This window comes from Opisthorchis viverrini (assembly GCF_000715545.1).
Source record: "Opisthorchis viverrini unplaced genomic scaffold opera_v5_194, whole genome shotgun sequence".
NCBI lineage: Eukaryota > Metazoa > Platyhelminthes > Trematoda > Opisthorchiida > Opisthorchiidae > Opisthorchis > Opisthorchis viverrini.
This window is the reverse complement of record NW_008751850.1, coordinates 634,366-649,057: the sequence shown is the minus strand read 5'-3', so window position 1 is coordinate 649,057 and position 14,692 is coordinate 634,366. Positions and strand designations below refer to the sequence as shown.

At 46.3% G+C, this 14,692-nt stretch overlaps 2 protein-coding genes across 2 annotated transcripts in view; one reads left to right on the top strand and one right to left on the bottom strand.

Annotated features, from left to right (window-relative positions):
* The window catches only part of T265_07943 (hypothetical protein), a gene marked incomplete at both ends in the record, with an annotated part of 40,355 nt that overhangs the window by 12,455 nt on the left and 13,208 nt on the right, over nucleotides 1-14,692 (bottom strand). The window contains 6 exons of the mRNA XM_009173608.1: nucleotides 4,175-4,382; nucleotides 8,599-8,774; nucleotides 11,638-11,743; nucleotides 11,825-12,025; nucleotides 12,537-12,635; nucleotides 14,237-14,451. Of these exons, the coding sequence (XP_009171872.1) occupies nucleotides 4,175-4,382; nucleotides 8,599-8,774; nucleotides 11,638-11,743; nucleotides 11,825-12,025; nucleotides 12,537-12,635; nucleotides 14,237-14,451 (1,005 nt within the window). The remainder of the gene's footprint in view (nucleotides 1-4,174; nucleotides 4,383-8,598; nucleotides 8,775-11,637; nucleotides 11,744-11,824; nucleotides 12,026-12,536; nucleotides 12,636-14,236; nucleotides 14,452-14,692) is intronic.
* Nucleotides 6,102-6,320, top strand: T265_07942 (hypothetical protein; the record flags this gene model as incomplete). The annotated part of the gene is made up of 1 exon (XM_009173607.1): nucleotides 6,102-6,320. One exon carries the CDS (start codon nucleotides 6,102-6,104, stop codon nucleotides 6,318-6,320), a length of 219 nt encoding a protein of 72 aa, XP_009171871.1.

Below are 14,692 nucleotides of genomic sequence, written 5' to 3'. Positions count from 1 at the left end.
AAAAGCCTCCATGTTTACACCAATTTTGGAATGACAACAGTCTCCGTACACCCGAGTAAACGTTTGTTGGATACCTGCAATCTGGTCTCAAGTGCTGGGTCGGCAACCACACGGTGGCGCACTACGGAAAAGGCTTACTGCGGTTGCGCACTCGAATTCTGATATGAATGCTGAAAGTGAACACTCTGAACTGGTTGATGACTTCTCGAACTCCTACCGAATCACGCTGAGAGTCTCCGTTAAGATGGCCTAGCAACTATTTACGCAACGATCAGTAATGTGCTTTGAAGTTCCCCCTATTCAAGCACGATGAAAGCATTCAAGCATTGTTAACTGTGGTATAGTTCGTTAGCTTACAATATTCCTGCAATATGTGCTGGTTTTCGAGTGTATATCTTGGTTTAGTTTAGTTTGATTCAATGGTTACAGCTGCTACAGCTTCATTCATCGAGAATAAGGAGAATAACGGAAAGAAAGCAATGGTCCATTGTCAAGTCATGACTGACTGACTGACTTGGAGTCGTCTCCCTCGGATACAAAGGTTGGCGAAGATGGCCACCCTACGGGGCAAACGATCCTTAAGCAAACAAAGTACGTGGCCTAACCAGTCTTATGAATGAACTTACTTGAAAACAACCTGGAGCACTTCAGCAGTACGTACCCGATGCTGACATCAAATCCAGATGATGTCTCGGAGACACCGATCGTCAGACGCAAAGGGCTGCCACACGCAGCGGCCACGTCTCTGGTTCGACTCTACCCACAGACAGTCAAACTGATGCCACGCCGGTGCCACAAATGTCAGAGGTTAGCAAGCATTTTCTGTCCCTCTCGATTCGGGAAGTTATTTCGTCTTTTGCCAGTCCGCCGAGACTTCTACACCTGTCCAGATAGACAAACTTATCCACCACAACCATCGGTCCATCTAATAATAATAAACATAGTCGTTCAGCTGTGACATCCTTCCGGTGCCTCGCTGCCATACCACCCGAAGGAAACACGAGGGCTGGGATACTGCCAGGCTGTCCAGGCCTAGATAGAACAAGTCGAGTGGCAGAGGTAGGGTTCGAACCACTGACCTTCCGATCAGTAAATTAGTGTTCTAACCATCTCAACCCAACTGGTTCGCCTGAAAGCATGAGATTTACTTTTGTCCCTACCTAACCTTGCAGCCAGAATTTCCATTCACACTTGCAAAGTGCATACCAAAACCGAAATTTGCAGAAGAACTAATTGGCTTATTAAGAGGTATGGTCGTCGGCGTAGTTATATTGTACGTGAGGGAGCGCCCTGGGAATAGTTCGATCCTCGAGGTGTTACAGGTAGATGGGACACAAGCAGCACATCGATATTACGAAGTTGAAAAGCGATAGAGGACATCCTTGCCTAACACCACCGGATGTGGTGAACTTAGGGAAGGATTTGACCCTACTGGAGGAGTCGTATAAAGTCCTTTGTGAGAGACAAGAAATTCGAAGGGACACACCGCATTGGTATACACTGTCACAGTTTCTGACGATCAACAGAGTCAAAATTAGACCTGGAACCGGGAAATCCTATCATTATTGATCGTCAAAAGGAGTGATGCAGTTCCAAAACTTTCAACAATGTAAAAGTACGATCGATACAACCCCGGTCAGGGTGAAATCTAGCTTGATTATCGCGCATCTGACGAATCGACCTGTGTAGAATAATGCCAGTGAACATCTTGGGAGCCAAAGTCACCACACTGATGCACCGGTGGTTTTCGCACGATATTCTTGCACCTTTTTTTAAAAAATGGGACACATTGTCGAGGTGCTCCATTCTGTTGGCATTCGCTCCTCATTCTAAACAACTTGGAGTAGGATAGCCACGAAGAATCCACCGCCTTCTTTGAAGAGTGCGGCCGTTTTGTTGCGCGGAGGGATGCAGGATGAACGCCGGATTTCTGTCGACTAACTGGCTCAATTAATCCTTCCAGAGGGTGAATTGATGAGGCCCAGCTGAACTATTCAGTGTTCAGTCCATTGTTCAAGAAGATTTTGTGAGTGAGTTGAGGAGGACAATCTTGCATCCACTGCTAGCTGACTGCCACGTGATTCAAATGAGTCCCCGGCGAGTTTGCCGTTTGTGGCCTGTTGGTTACCATCCCCTCAACGTTTATCTTTGACCACTTTACCAGAGTTTGGTTACCACCCCATCAACGTTTATCTTCAACCGCTTTCACAGTCCGATTACTATCTCATTAATGTTTACCTTCATCCACTCATATAATCTGTTCAACGCATGCACACCCGCTGTTTCATTCCTGTCCGCATTATGACGAACATGCACCCCAGGACTAAGCAAGAGTGTTGGAATCTTATCCTAAGACAAACAATGCAAGCGCATCCTCATTCACAACATAAACATATATATATATATATATATATACGCGGAACAACGATCCCACAGCCCGACGCTTGTCTGTTCACACAGCGCCTTGACCAGACCATTTCAAGCCGACGCACGACTCACTGTGCAGGAAAAGTCTGGGCTCGAAATCGTTTTGGATTAAACGACAAAGAACAGGCCAGATTTCAACACACTCGGTCAAGACCCCATTCAATTCAACGGCGTCCCACAAACATTGGCTGCATCGGCTACAACTTATCAAACGAAGAACTCGATAAGTCTCATACTTCTTTTGTCCATTATTCAGTTGTAATTTGTGTCTCTGGTAGTCACTATACATAACTGTTTATTGTTAGTGCTATTTCACCTTCTGATATTACTTCGAGTAAAAAAGACAATAGCACCTACAGACCTAGGGCTAGCCCACAACAAAAATTCGCGGTGCTTACACCTCCGTACTCAATCAGACAACCTGGATAGAAACTGACGGCACAAACGCCACTGACATTTGTTAGCCCTCACATCATTCAGTGTTTTAAACCGAGCATGGACCGCCTTCTGGAAGCCGAGAAGCACCAACAATACTCAAACTCTTCGTGATATCCTTCATTTCCGTTTATCACGTCCACTGAGAGCGTCGCTCCCAAGTCATATAGTGTGAGCGCTTCAGTTGAAATTTCGCGCTGGTAGAAACAAATGATGTTGATGAAGATGTCGCTCTCCATTAGCTGTGCGGTGAGCGTCAAACCTGAATCGACCGCCAAGATGGTATTTCTCAGGACTTGGTCAGCCCTCTTGAGCGTTGCCAGAATCACCATAAATGTGCTTCTCGCTGACCGGAGTACAAACCTCGATATTGTCTTTCTCAGCCTCAGAGCTAACAGGAAAAATAAAAATCGCTTACCACATGGAGATTGAACCAGTCAGCCTAAGGACACAGAAACAACTGTTTACTGGAACACAGTCCAGTGAAGTGAATTCAGCGTTGGCGCCAGACGTGAGTCGCCACAGATGTCATTGGCCATAGACGCAGGACCAACAGAATCCAGAAGAGCGAAAAGGGAGAAACCTGGGTTGGCCCCGAAACGACTTGAGATGTATGAACGAATTGAGGTCTTGGGTGCGTGTTGCAGAGACACAACATGCACCGATCGAAAGAGAGGACAAGGTCTGAACAAGAACTATCTGTTGCCCAGGTTAAAACAGTGCAGACGGTGAAGATAGCAATGCGGAACAGATCGTCTGGATTTAATAAGGATTCATTTTTATTTGTATTACTGGGCAGACGTGTGGATACATAACAACGGCTAGACGATGGACAATTAGATGAATCAGAACCGCTCGGTGATCGAAATTAGCGGTTTTTAGGACCGACCTTTTCTACCCGTCGTTCCTCGGGGAAGGTAGCGTCACGGCCTCCAAACAGCGTCGTAATACGATTCCCCATTGTAGAGGAACTCGCACCTCTTCGTCGGGCAGTTCCTGGTTGGCCCTCCTGGTGAGAAACTTAATTCCAGGAGCCAGTCTAGTCCGCAGGATGATCATTGCAGCAATGAAGCCCCCCAAGCAAGACTAGATCTTAGACTTAGGTCGGGACTTCCTGGTTTTAAGGAATGACATCAGGTACACTTGCACCTGGATACCACATATCAATTGGACAAGAAAGCTCCACCGAGAAAGACGAAAATGCGGGTTTTGATGAACACGGTATTGTGCGGACCTGACGCACAAAAGTAGGCCAAAAGAAAAATCAAGCTCACTGAACAATATGGACGTGATTTTGAAAACGCAAACTCACTTCGATCAGGAAACGGAAGGCATTGTACCAAGGTAAGAACACATCTTTGACAACGTCATGCACTCCGGATTCGAAGAAACGGAGATTTTGTGCACGGACCACAGGAGAGTTGATCAAGTAGAGCCGCAAAGCATCCGCACCGTGTCGTTGAATGACATCTAGAGGATCTGGATAGTTTTTCAAACGCTTGCTCATCTTCTGGCCATCACTTAAATAGAACAGGACAAAGAGAAAGGATACGGGGGAATGAACCAGTAGTGTGAGTTAAACTCAAGTGGGTTAATCACATCAGTGGTCAACCGTGTGACAGTTGCTTTCCGCCACTCTTCGTATCCGAGACAGCAAAGATATGCCTTGAACAAAAGAAGGTCAGTTGGAATGTTTTTCCTTCGCATACCCGAAAACCGGAATAATGTGAGGCTCATCAAGTCCTGACAAAAGCAGCCGAAATGTCAGGACGGGAGACGGAACCCATCATCTGACTTTGGCGTGCTGACAACCTCCAACGTCTGGGTGGGATAGGACTTCCTGACGATAAATGTTCCCCAAGCAAACGGTAGGAAGCATGAAGTGGAGTTACTAACACGTTGCCTACACATGAGAAAAGGCACTAGTAGAGTCAAGGCGTCCGCATCTTTTGACTACCGACGTTTTGAAGCGCAACTCACATCAAACGCAGTGTTCGTTACTATCGCATCAAGTTTATCTTCAACCGATTTCACAGTCCGGTTACTATCTCATCAATGTTTACCTTCATCCACTCACGTAATCTGTGCAACGCATGCACACCCACTATTTCAATTAAGTCCAGTACAGTTTATGATCCAAGGGGCGTGGGTCACCCAAGCACTACTATTAGCGTTTAAGTATGCTCTGATAATGAAATGCAGCCCGGGAGGGAACGACCAGGCGATAAGAAATGCACAGAGCCCATAGGCCATACGGAGTATGCTTGACAACGCGCCGCTCATGGGCGACCAAACCCAGGGCATAACGCGCCGCTACACGTATCGTACGTACCCCCAAGGTCAACGTCTGAACTGCTCATCGTTTTCATTCGGAATCGGAGGTAATGTAGTGGAGTTGGGCGGAGTATGTGCATCAATTATCCCAGCAGTACTGCAACAAAGCAGAAATATCTGCCCGCGAAGCAAATCAGGGCGTACTGTCGCTGTAGCAGGCTTGGCTATCCTAAGAACCTTCGCGTAAGCTTGCTCAAAACACATAGAGTAGTCATCAGTAATTATTGAATATCCTTGTCTAGCATAATGAGTATTAAACATGCGCTGTACACGTGAATTCATGGTAATAATCTTCGATTCAGCGGGTAAATCATAGAAGCGTCCTGGCATAATAATTTCGGTTTCGTACGGAGCGTGCGCTACTCCGGTGTACCTCCTCACTACGCCAGTCGATAGCATGTTGTATTCCCGGAATGGAGGCGTGAGCTTTGTGCCCTCTCTGAGAAGTAAGCTAGAAATGGATAATTTCACGTTGATAGCAGTAAAACCACTCACTGTGTTTACAAACCCATAGGATATTAGTTCGCGATTCGGTCTAGCAACCCCGCCGATTCAGCAGGTAAATCATAGAAGCGTCCTGGCATAATAATTTCGGTTTCGTACGGAGCGTGCGCTACTCCGGTGTACCTCCTCACTACGCCAGTCGATAGCATGTTGTATTCCCGGAATGGAGGCGTGAGCTTTGTGCCCTCTCTGAGAAGTAAGCTAGAAATGGATAATTTCACGTTGATAGCAGTAAAACCACTCACTGTGTTTACAAACCCATAAGATATTAGTTCGCGATTCGGTCTAGCAACCCCGCCGATTCAGCAGGTAAATCATAGAAGCGTCCTGGCATAATAATTTCGGTTTCGTACGGAGCGTGCGCTACTCCGATGAAATTTCAATTAAGTTGACTAAGGGCAATGTCTGGATCTATTCTCGCTGTAGTTCTCCGCGAGGTGGAAAAGATACACAATGACATATCTCGTTGGGCAGATGCTATTGAGTCAAATAACCCATCATCTGCAAACAACATTGTCTCTGTCTTGGAAGCCTATAATGAAATTGGATCCAAATTGGATCCGAAATTATTATGCCAGGACGCTTCTATGATTTACCCGCTGAATCGGCGGGGTTGCTAGACCGAATCGCGAACTACTATCCTATGGGTTTGTAAACTGTACTGGACTTAATTGAAATAGTGGGTGTGCATGCGTTGCACAGATTACGTGAGTGGATGAACCATCCTGAAACAAGCACGTTGTGCGTTATCATCAGTATTACATGCCTCCGGCGTGTTTTCATGCTGGTCAGTTAGTTTCTCGAGAAAAGTACTTTGCCACTGAAAAAATGCTTCTTTGGAGAAACAAACAAATCAGGTAATACTTTCTGAAGGATTTTATGCCAAAGATAGCATCCGCTGTCTCATAAAGCACAAACAAGATGGCATCGAACGGAGAGTGACCAGGAGATCATATACTGCGGTCCTCACTCAATCCCTACTGCTAAGAAGGGGGCATGAGCAGCAGTCCAAGGCGAATAAGGTTCCAATAAAAAGCGACTCAATGGTGGAAACCAGCAGTATCTAAAAACGCTGAACCTAACCGTCCAAAGGACAGTGACAAGTTGTTCAACAATCTGCGGGCGAAAGGCGAAAAAGGGCACCGATAATCGAATGGAGGAAAACCTACAGTCTGAAATACGATATCCACGAAAACATGAATTCTCTAGACGTAACACACTAGTCATAAAGTCGACGGCCCACGACTGGTTTCACACCACTTCTTGGTGCCCATTTTATGTGTGCCTTCCGGTGCCTAGCTGCCATGCCACACCATAGAGGCATGAGGGCTGGAAGACTACCACGCTGCCCAAGCCTAGACAGGGAAAGTCGAGAGGCAGAGTTCGGGGTCGAATCACGGACCTTCCGGTTAGTAAATTGGCGCACTAACCATCTCGCTCCCTTGGGGTCCATTAGGTAGGCGCAGTATCCGAGTTGCATTGCATTTGGCTAACATCGGATTTCCAAGATTCCCTAATTGGAAAGTATAACACACTCCTGGTTTGAACGAACAGGACTCAACTTTTTGTGACTACCGGGTAGGAGGACGAATGTCCAGTAGCACAGAGAATGAGGTGGCCGGACATCAGCTGGTCATGAGCCAACGTAAGGATGGGTTATTAAAATAGACTGAGCTATGTGAAACGAGAGATGGCCCAAGTGATTAGAGCACGAATTTACCGACCGGAAGGTTCGTGGTTCGAATCCGACCTCCGCCACTCGACTTCTGCTGTATAGGCTTGGGCAACCTGGCAGTATCCCAGCCCTCGTGCTTCCTTCGGGTGGCATGGCAGCTAGGCACCTGAAGGGTGCTACAGCTGAACGCTTTCTTTCTTTTCTTTCTATGTGAAACGTCATTCCCACTTGAACTGAACCATACCATAGATCCCGTTGAAGTGATGTAGGACACTAGATACTGTTTGCGGAGGCCGCAAGATATGAGTGCTAATCGATGTCGATGGCGTTCTTGTTGTCAGTTTCTATCCCGAGTGTCTGAATGATTGTCTGGGAGGTGTGGGCACCTCGGAATGATTGTAATGGGCCAGCGCTAGATCCACTATCTATTCAGTTTTACTCTTTTTCTACACAAGAAACCTTTCAACTAAATTATGGATGTGTCGCAGCGAAACATCATTGATACCAAGATCTGGAAGATGCAGAAAATGATGCAATACTGGTCCGAATCGGTCATTAATCCAGACGGCGATTTATCAACAACTTGAAATACAGATATCGAAGAACTGTTTCCACATAGGAACCGTTCGGTTGCTCATTTCTGCTGTTCATACTGACCAGTAGAGAAATATCACGGACACTTCGGAACTGAGGTTAAAGAATTCGTATCCTGTGTTAAAGAGAGCGACTCAGTCGAAAAGTGATTATTCAAAATTGCTGTTGAAAAAAAACACCAAATGAATGAAACGCAGCGGTAGGATGTTACATATTGAGAATGACGGGAGCGTTCTCGACCCTAAGGGGGTTTCTGTTTACAGATCTGATGGGCCATACTCAACGGTGAATACCCGGACTGTTTTAAAAATTCACCGGTTGGGTTTTAAACAAACAAGCCGGTTGGCTCGTGATATCTTCCCAAACACTCAAATTCGAGAAGCAAGTCTTCCCGATGGAACTGATGAAGTGGGAGGACGCTAAATTGTATCTGCCTCTCGACTTCTGCTGTCTAGGCTTGAGCAATCTGGCAGTATCCCAGCCTCGTGCAACCTTCGGGTGGCATGGCAGCTATGCACCGAAAGGGTGCTACAGCTGAACGATTTTTTTATCGGTGTTATATGCATACACGACTGAAAATTGCGCCCCCTTCCTTTTCATCCGTATGAATAAGAAAGCACAGTACTTACGATGCTAAAACAATACCATTAACAATGAGGTGTTTGAACGGCGGTTTGTCGAACAGAGCCGTAGACAAGACCAGTAAGGTATAGAACCAACCACGAGTTTGATCAATGCCCTCGGCGATGAAGTCGGCTGGGAAGCGTTCCGCAAATTCTTTGGCGTTTTCAAAGGGATAGTGGATCTGCAATCCAAAAAAGCCGAAAGGAAATGGTCAGAGAGCGAGTTTCAGGTGGCAAGACAGTTTACCCAGTCTCATGAAAGTCAGTAAGCTGGGACAGTTTTTAACCAGGTTTTACCTGATCAGTCAACCTCAATGAACAAGAGGTCTATAGTATGTCACTGGACTAAAGGATCAGTAGCATGAGCCAGTTACCACAAGCGTATAAACAACAAGCCGATTGCTAAATTTCAACTGCCCCCGTGAGCTACTCTGTTCAACGCGCGCAGCCACAGTGTACTGTTCTCATGTGCCCAAATAAACCAACTAAGGAATTATAGAATATGTGGAAACGGTATACCGCAGATACCAATGCGGTCTGAATCCCATGACGGGGTTCTCCCCAGCATTCACGCGCTCAGCTGAATAGGGCTGCTAACCAATGCCGATAGCGTTCGTGCTCTCAGTTTTGCATTCAACTTCAGGGACTGTTTGGACAGTTCAGACTGACCAGAGCTCTTCTCGGTTCATCATTTCTCCTCACAGTGAAGCAGCAATTCCAAAAGTGACGATTTTGTCTATTTGATTGTTACTTGTTAACCGCAGGGATGGAAGCGAATCATGTATGCACTTCGACTGATCTCGTCACACCGTTTATCAAGCACTGTAGCCACCCAGAAAGCAGAGAGCCGAACACTCGTCCACAAATGACCTAAGAGGATGACTGGGGCGAGATGGACCAAGTGGTAAGAGCGCGAATTTACTGACCGGAAGGTCCGTGGTTCGAACCCGTCCTCTACCTGTCTAGGCTTGAGCGACCTGGCAGTGTTCGAGCCCTCGTGTGGCAAGGCAGTTAGGCAGCGATTCTTATTATTATTATTACTATTATTATTTAAGATACGACTCACACTCACACACACCTGCTGACATTGCCTAAATCCACCAGACAGAGTGATTTACAAGCCCTCATATCGGACCATCAGCACAGGAACGGTTTCGGTGATTTCCAGTTTCTTCACACTAAACAAAACAATAGGAACAACACGGGTGCTTCACCGCCGTGCTTCACTTTGCACAATGTGGATACACAAGATCACGCTTCACGGGTCTTTGTGATCAAATTTTTGCACTGAATCCCCATGCTCGTAAACTGTTTCGGTGAATGAGCAGAAAGCATAAGACCTTCGGTGAGTGACATGGAAGCAAATACAAAACAAACCAACCGAACTGCGGCTGGTTCGTTTTTTCATCGGTGACCCTGGCCTCACTCACTGCTTGCCGAATAGGTCTAAACGGGCCAACTTCCGCTCATCCAAAATAACACACGATGGTTAGTAGGTATTTTGTGTTTGAACGCCATTTGTTCAACATGGCCTACACCAATGTGGTGCACGTTCCTCCTGCCTGCCTTCAACGATCAATTCTGTACACCTCAGTGTAACAGAGACACGGAGAGACGACGGACTCACATGTCAAGCATGGCGCACAGTTTAATAATATAATAATCGTTCAGCTGTAGCACCCTTTCGGTGCCTAACTGCCATGCCACCCGAAGGCTGCACGAGGGCTGGGATACTGCCAGGTTGCCCAAGCCTAGACAGGGGAGCACAGTTTAGAGCACGAGAATTTCCGAACTGAGATCGTTCGAGGTGCACAAAACACCCGCTCGGTAGGCCAGACATGCGAGTGACTCCCCAGGCATGTCATCTGTCAAACACCTTCGCCTTTCCTACGACATCAACACTACAATCCTTTTGGTATCCAGACAACATCAGCCTTCTCAGTAGATGAGCGCAAGGTCGTCGTCCAGATTAACCGGATCACACTGTGAGCGAAATGGCCAACAACACACACATACTGGAGGAAAAAATCACACTGTACAACGACACCGTAATCTAACCTTTCCCAGGCCTTGTCTAATTAAAATCACGCCACGCCAATTATCATCCACTGGCGCACAGTTGAGAGCAAGTACACGAACTAAGAACAGAAAAAGAGGAAATACCTCCACCAAGAACTAAAGATCCTTCATTGGTCTTCTAGATCTGCATATTCTTGTATAGTTTTTATCACTGCCTTGGCATACTGATAATTGCTGGACTCAACGGTCGTGACCTTACAGGTCCCAGTTACATTTTGGCCCGGACCTACAAACGAAAGATACCTCGAGTGAATAAATGCACTCGTTGTTTCTGGATTTTGTTTCTAACTGAAAGGGAAGCACCATATCCACCTGGCCGCTGAGCGATTTGGTAAGGGTGGCTCACGGTAGGCCAAACGTTGCGACTGAAAACGTCACACCATACAATTCTGTGCTTGGATTTATAAACTTAATAGTTGCACTTCACCTAGCGTGTTTGCAGTCCATGATCATTGTCCGATGAAACGAGACCGTACTCCACTAAACTGACCCCCGAGGAAGAGCCATACAGACAACGCGAACACTCAGTGTTAATGCTCACGTTGACCTCGAGAAGGCTTAAGGATTAGGACGACCAGAAAGTTTGTAGTTCGATAGAAACCTCTGCATTTCAACTGCTGCCAGACAGTAACTCAGCACTCGCGCTTTCCTCAGATGACATGGCAGCAAGGCACCGAAAAGATGTTAGAGTGGGACAAACATGAATGGATGAACTTTGTGGAACTATCGAGTTTGGTAAATAAATTTAAGGAAAACTGGTTTTTCTCTTTGACATTTCACGACTAGATAAAAATCCGGTGTTCCGAATTGGCAATTTTTCCTGTCACGGGATCGAAACTTCCACCGAAACGAGAGTGACTTGGCGGTCAGGTTTTACAACTAAATCTTCAATATGCATTCAATTTATGCACTGCCAAATTTCAGTTGTCGCAGCGACACTCAGGGTGATTGCATCAACGGACTTACTTGGGCATAAGGCATCGATCCAGATTCGAACCAACAGTCGAACACTTCAGAAACGCGGCGCAGTACACCACGTCCCGTACGGGAAGGAATGGTTAGGTGATCGATGCTGAAAAAACACGGTCAGAAATGTGCAATTACGATGGATGAGCAACAAGTCAGATTAAATAGCTGTGACAAAAAAACTCACTTTTCCCGGTGCAGATCGGTCACCGTAACACCGGACAATTTAGCCAACTCATCAATGGAGCCAATGCAAACAACTTCCTCCAAATCTTCGCTCACCCAGAGCGGGACTGGCGTGCCCCAGAAACGATTTCGTGATACCGCCCAGTCTCTCGCATCGCGTAGCCAATTGGCGAAACGACCCTCACGCACAAAGTTTGGCACCCTACAGCGGAAAACAGCCAGAGATGAAAAAAGAAAGGTTATCCCAGACCTATTCAACAAGTAAAAGAACCGCCTGGGCGGAGAGAGATTTCGTCAACATCGAAAAAGGGCGGGAAAAACCTCAAATGAATTTCGCACAGCGTACTGGAAATCCAGTCTAAAAACTATAATGCGGGTCGTTTTGAGTTTTAGGTGGTAAACCAATTTGAGTGCCTTCCTGGTGGCAGTAGTCATGGTTCCCGAAAGCCAGCAGACAACGTAGCAGCACTCGTCCTTACCCGAGGTCCTACAAACTCTAACTGTCCAAGACGGTTACCCCTTTCTGACCATCTAGACTCTCTAAAACCGGAGTCTCCTCATGCTCTGCTCTGACTGTCTCGAAGTGTTCGTGTCGTTTTTATTCTGTTGTCATCATCTACAGAGTATCCGACGATGGATTTGCGCGAACAATAAAAATAGGCACAATCCATTGATCACACATTTTCGAATGAAAATAAGCGGACGCGACTTACCAATGACATTTGTCATTGTTTTCCAAAAGTTTGTCTATTAGACACTCGACACGAATGAACCATGTGGGTACAGCCTTGTAGATCAGAGGTGTGTCGGACCTGAGAAGTGAAAGAACAGCGTTGGGAAATGACGGGAAACTACAGACAAAACGCCCGGTTAATATTTCCGGAAGCAAACGAAAACTCAGCTATTGCTAACCGGGAATATATGACTGAAATGTATAAGAGAATGGAAACGATAATCTGAGGAGGAGTATCGATTAAGTCGACCGCTAAGTTGTATTTGCTTCAAGTAAATGAAGAGAACATAAGGTTGACGGAAACTCGGGGACTGCACTTACCTGATGAGCCCTAAGAAAAGCGAAACCGGTCGTCGGCTGTCGATGAATTTTCAGCAACCTTATGAGTAGTGCATTACAGATACCTAACCTCTTTTTACACCAGGTGTGCGACCAAGACATGAACTTCCGACCTGACAATCATCCTCACCACCACCTTCATCGATTAGTTGAATGTGACTGCGGGATACACATCACTCATCTTTGAACAGTCCTCTCCTCCCAAGCCAATCACACTACTCGCGCACACCTCTTCGGACATAATTGCGATGGATCCAGCGTGCGCGGGTGGCGTAGGGATAACGTGCTCGCCTTGGACGTCAGATGTCCGGAGCTCGAATGCCGACGTGACCAAGAATATGAGCTACCGATGAGCTGTGATGAGAGTGAGTCTCGAGTCCAGTGTTCCCTCTCACAAAAATAAGTGCACCAGGATAGGAAGGGGACCAGTGATGTGAACCTAAACTCAACGTGATAGACAGGCACAATATTGTGGTAAGACTGATGCTTAGCTGTCGTACAGCCGCTTACAGTCCCGTAGCAGGAAAAACAAAATATAAGAAAACTGAGTCCAGAGAAATACATGTACCTCCGGAACCGGACAATCTGGATGGAAAGTGATAGGAAGAATGCCACTGACATCAACTGGTGGCTACGTACCGAGAGTCAACACAATTTTGGACTTGTAATGTACTACTCGCAAGGTTGCTGAAAATCCGTCGACAGACCACGACCGGTTTCGCCCTTTCTGGGGCTCATCAGGTAGGCGCAGTCCCCGGGTGTCCGTCAACCTTATGTTCTACTTGAAACCAAATTGCACGAAATTAGCGAATATACACTCATTTGCAAACTAATCTGGTTTTTCGAGAGACTCACCTGGAACCCAGCTGAATCTCTCGTTTGTGATGTTTTCAGGCTGGGTTCAGCTGGGTTCCAGGTGAGTCTCACAAAAAAACAAATCAGTTTGCAAACGAGTGTATATTCGCTAATTTTGGACTTGGTTTATCCGAATGACTTGGTGGAAAACATAACCAAGCTGGGCAACTTTTATCAGAAGTGGTTCACAAACACAGGTAGAGTACGAAAACGTCATAATGGAAAAATGGTAGCGCACATTGTGAGAATGGTCAGGCGACCAGTTAGAATATCAGTTTAATTACACCACACGGATCCTTTACCTCTGTTCAATCATTTGATTTGCTGAATTGGATCAGAACCACCAGTGAAGGATGGCAGTACACGTTACCCAGTTCTTCTAGATATGCAAGTAACGAACCAAGTCCGTTGCACCTATCCCCAGATATGAAGTGACTCGATGCCAATTCAGTCTTATAGCCGGACCTACATAAGAAATCAACTCACCTCCAACAGAACGGATAACTGTGGTTCACTGTGCTCTGATGTACCATTCGGCCGCGTTTCTTCAGATTCTGACAAATTAGTTTGTCAGCTTCTTTTACGTACATGCCAGCGAAGTCACTGATCTCAGCTGTGAAACAACCTGTCGCGTCGACTGGGCACACGATGGAGGCGTCTTTCCATATAATTCCATGAGCTGTGCACACACGATAATCATCCTGTGAGGCAAAAAAGACACATGCATACAGCAAGAAAAAATTTACGTGCAGTTTGGAAGGGTGCTTTACTTGGTGATCAGTTTGCCACAAGCAAGTGAACCAAGAATTCTGCAGCAGCGCTCAGGAAGAACGATATAAAAGATATGGACGTTAGTTCCGGTAACCTTTGAATGTGACGTGGTCAATGAATCATCATCATCATCAAAGACAGCAACATCAGCGCTGGCACTCATGCTTCACT